Source organism: Bison bison, unplaced genomic scaffold (genome assembly GCF_000754665.1).
Source record: "Bison bison bison isolate TAMUID 2011002044 unplaced genomic scaffold, Bison_UMD1.0 scf7180017864280, whole genome shotgun sequence".
Taxonomy (NCBI): Eukaryota; Metazoa; Chordata; class Mammalia; order Artiodactyla; family Bovidae; genus Bison; species Bison bison.
Genome location: NW_011494852.1, coordinates 6313817 through 6317851, shown reverse-complemented (window position 1 = coordinate 6317851; position 4035 = coordinate 6313817). Strand labels below are relative to the sequence as shown.

The window sequence follows — 4035 nt, the reverse complement described above, 5'->3', positions numbered from 1 at the left end:
TGCCAACAAAGGTTTGTCTAGTCAAAGCAATGGTTTTTCCAGTAGTCATGTATGGATGTGAGAGTTGGAGTATAAAGAAATCTGAGCACAAAAAAAACTGATGCTTTTGAACTGTGGTGTTGGAGAAGACTCCTGAGAGTTCCTTGGACTGCAAGGAGATCCAACCAGTCCATCCTAAAGGAAATCAGTCCTGAATATTCACTAGAAGGACTGATGCTGAAGCTGAAACTCCAATACTTTGGCCACCTGATGTGAAGAACTGACTCATTTGAAAAGACCCTGATGCTGGAAAAGACTGAAGGTGAGAGGAGAAGGGAATGACAAAGGATGAGATGGTTGGATGGCATCACCGACTCAATGGACATGAGTTTGAGTAAACTCTGGGAGTTGGTGATGGACAGGGAGGCCTGATGTGTTTTAGTCCATAGGGTCGCAAAGAGTTGGACACGACTGAGAGACTGAACTGAACCGATAGCCATTCATCCGTGTGTGTGTGTGTGTGTGCGCGCGCTCAGTCATGTCTGATCTTTACAACTCCATGGACTGTAGCCCACCAGGCTCCTCCTCTGTCCATGGAATTTCCCAGGCCAGAATACTGGAGTGGGTTGCCATTTCCTCCTCCAGGGGATCTTCCCACCCCAAGGATTAAATCTGGTCTCCTGCACTGACAGGTGTATTATTTACCACTAGCGCCACCTGGTGGCTGGGGCTTCCCAGGTAGCTCATCTGGTAAAGAATCCACCTGCAATGCAGGAGACTCTGGTTTGATTTGGTCAGGAAGATCCCCTGAAGAAGGGATAAGGGGTAACTCCAGTATTCTTGGGCTTTCCTGCTGGCTCAGTTGGTAAAGAATCCGCCTACAATGCAGGAGACCTGGGTTCGATACCTGGGTTAGTAAGAGCCCCTGGAGGAGGGCATGGCAACCCAACCCAGTATTCTTGCCTGGAGAATCCCCAAGGACAGAGGAGCTTGGCAGGCTGCAGTCCATGGGGTCACAAAGAGTCGGACACAACTGAGTGACTAAGCACAGCACAGCGCCATCTGGGAAGCCCATAGTACATCCACCCAAACACCCACATAAACATATCCTTCCACATCATCCACCTGTTCACTAATATGTTCATTCATTCAGTCATTCATTTTACCAACAGTTACTTCACAAGAACTGTAGATATTTAAGATCAGAAAATCTTAGGAAAACTTCAAGACAGGTCTCAAAAGAAAGTTTGGGAGGTGGATTCTCTGATCTCCTCTCGTACCGCAGTGTGTCAGCAGGTCTCGATGAAATTCGAGCAAATCCTGTCGGACCTCTTCAGGGAGAGGACAATCTTCCTCATCCTCAGCAGTTTTGAAGTGCAATAGCATGTTGATCTAGGGAAGGTCAAAGATTAGAGTGAGAGACCCCAGAGCAGGAACTCTGAGGTTGAGCATCAAATATCCAACTGTGAGTTCCTGTCTAAGCTCATGAATCAGTGAAGAATATCTGGGCGACTAAAGGTTCAAAAGGAGTCAGGGTCAGTCTGCAGTGACTCAGAAGTCTGGTTCAGAGAGAGGTAAGAGAGTAACTGTTACTCTGTTACTCAGAGCTTTCCTGGTGGTTCAGACAGTAAAGAATCGGTCTGCAAAGAGGGAGACCTGGGTTTGATCCCTGAGTTGGGAAGATCCCCCTGGAGGAGGGCACAGTAACCCACTCCAGTATTTTTGCCTAGAGAATTTCATGGACAGAGGAGCCTGGCAGGTTACGGTCCATGGGGTTGCAGAGTCGGACACAACTGAGCAACTCACACACACAAGAGAGTAACAGATAAGTGTATCAATAGGGTCAGAGGTCAAAGTCAGATTTTGAGGTTGAGTATCATCCGTGATCAGGGCAAGGGGAGAGGCTGAGGTTGAGGGGTAAACAGTAAGGCCAGCTAGGGTCAGGGGTCAGAGGACCTGCTCCTGGGGTGGGGAGCGGAACTCGCGAGTGCGTCGGGCTGTCTCAGCTGCAGTCATGGTGAAGGCTTTTATGAGGATGGCGTAGCGGTCCCTCTGGTTGGCCTGGAGCTTGTCCACATAGCGCTCTGCAAAGGCTGCCAGAGATTCCACACGGTGCTGTAGCTCTTGGTCACAGAAATACTCCAGCAGGTTACACATCTGTGGGATGATAGCCATGTGGTAGGTGGGATGATAGCCATGTGGTAGGTGGGATGATGGTGAGACCATGAGGACTTCCTTGAAACTCTTCTTGCCTTCCCTCCCCACTCCACAGCCCTGTTCGGGTCGAGCCACCACTGTCTCCCGCCTGGATCCTCAAGGTGGCCATCTCCATGGTCTCATCCCTCTAATTCACCTCCCACAAGGAAACCAGAGAGCTCATTCAAAACCCAGCAGCAGTCCCCTCCGCAGCACCCACTACCTTGGGTCAAAGTCCAGACTCCAGCCCCACCAGACCCTGCATTGGCCAGCCCAGAGGGATGGAGGCTAGAAAAACAGGAAGAACCAGCTCACCTGTAACTTCACAGACTCGGGCAACTTCATCTGGAGCAGCCCCTCCTCCAAGTCCTCTTTTTCCCCCTCTGCTGTCTCCTCCTCCTCTTTTTCCTCATCTTCCTTCTCCCGTGCCTCTTCCTCCTCGTCCTCCTCCTTCTCCTCCTCATCCTCTTCTTCCTCTTCCCCTTCCTCCTCCTCCTCCTCTTCCTCTTCTTCCTCAGTGAATACTTCAGGCTCAATCATCTTCAAGATCTGTTTTACATCCTCATCGCCAAAGATGCCCATCACCTAGGGGACAAAGGCCGGCTGTGTTACTACAGGCTGCAAGGCTTCCATAATCAAGTCCCGGCCTCACTCCCCAGACCTGATTCTCCAGCACAAGCCAGATTCATCCCTGCACTGACTGGATACAATTCCTCCTACAAACAGGAATGGCATCCCCCCTGTCCCACCATCCACCTTCCTTAAGATACTCCCAGATCCATACCCTGTGTCCCATCTACATGGCCCAGACCACATAGCCAAACATGAGCACCTCTCCCTTCACAAGTAAATGTCCTTTCTCCCAAACCTGACCATTTGTGACTCTGGGACAAGACACATCCTACATCTGATCGAGGCCCTCATAGCTCCCAGTATATGCCAGCTCTCAGTCAACATAATGGAGATGCTAAGAGATGGAAGGAGAGGGGGTAAATGAAAGGGAAAATAGTTGGGAAAGAGAGAGATGAATGAATGGGGGAGGACTAGGTGACTGGGTGGATGAATAGATGGGATAGCAGAGGTGTGAAGGAGAGGTCTATGGATGGGTGGATAATGGATTGAAAGGTGAAGGTAAAGGGGGAAGAAGAGATGGTGGGTAGATGGATGACAGGATAAACGATGTTTAGAGACGTGGGAGGATGCATGCTTTGATAGATGCATAAGCAAATACATGAGTGGATAGGTAAATAGACAAATGCATAAATAACCATGTACTGGGATGGGATGGATATATGGATGGGTGGATAGATTTGTGTGTGAAAACTGGATGGATGTTTATATGTAAGAATCATTAGATGGGTAGTGAATGAAAGAGTACATGAAATAAAGAACAGATATCGAAGGATGGAGAATGAGTGAATGAGTGGGTAAATGAACAGGTGTAGATGGTTGGATGGATTTGTGGGTACATGTATTAAGTACCCACAAATCCATCCAATCATCTACCTCTTGAGATCTGATCTGCCTCTTGAGAAATTTGTATGCAGGTCAGGAAGCAACAGTTAGAACTGGACACGGAACAACGGACCGGTTCCAAATAGGAAAAGGAGTACGTCAAGGCTGTATATTGTCACCCTGCTTATTTAACTTCTATGCAGAGTACATTATAAGAAACGCTGGACTGGAAGAAACACAAGCTGGAATCAAGATTGCCGGGAGAAATATCAATAACCTCAGATAGGCAGATGACACCACCCTTATGGCAGAAAGTGAAGAGGAACTAAAAAGCCTCTTGATGAAAGTGAAAGTGGAGAGTGAAAAAGTTGGCTTAAAGCTCAACATTCAGAAAACGAAGATCAT

At 48.4% G+C, this 4035-nt stretch overlaps 1 protein-coding gene across 1 annotated transcript in view; it reads right to left on the bottom strand.

The window, feature by feature from the left end:
- Positions 1-4035, bottom strand: part of RYR1 (ryanodine receptor 1 (skeletal)) — a 130714-nt gene that overhangs the window by 81738 nt on the left and 44941 nt on the right. Inside the window, 3 exon segments of the mRNA XM_010849313.1 lie at positions 1260-1371; positions 1936-2136; positions 2491-2760. Coding sequence (XP_010847615.1) covers positions 1260-1371; positions 1936-2136; positions 2491-2760 — 583 coding nt within the window.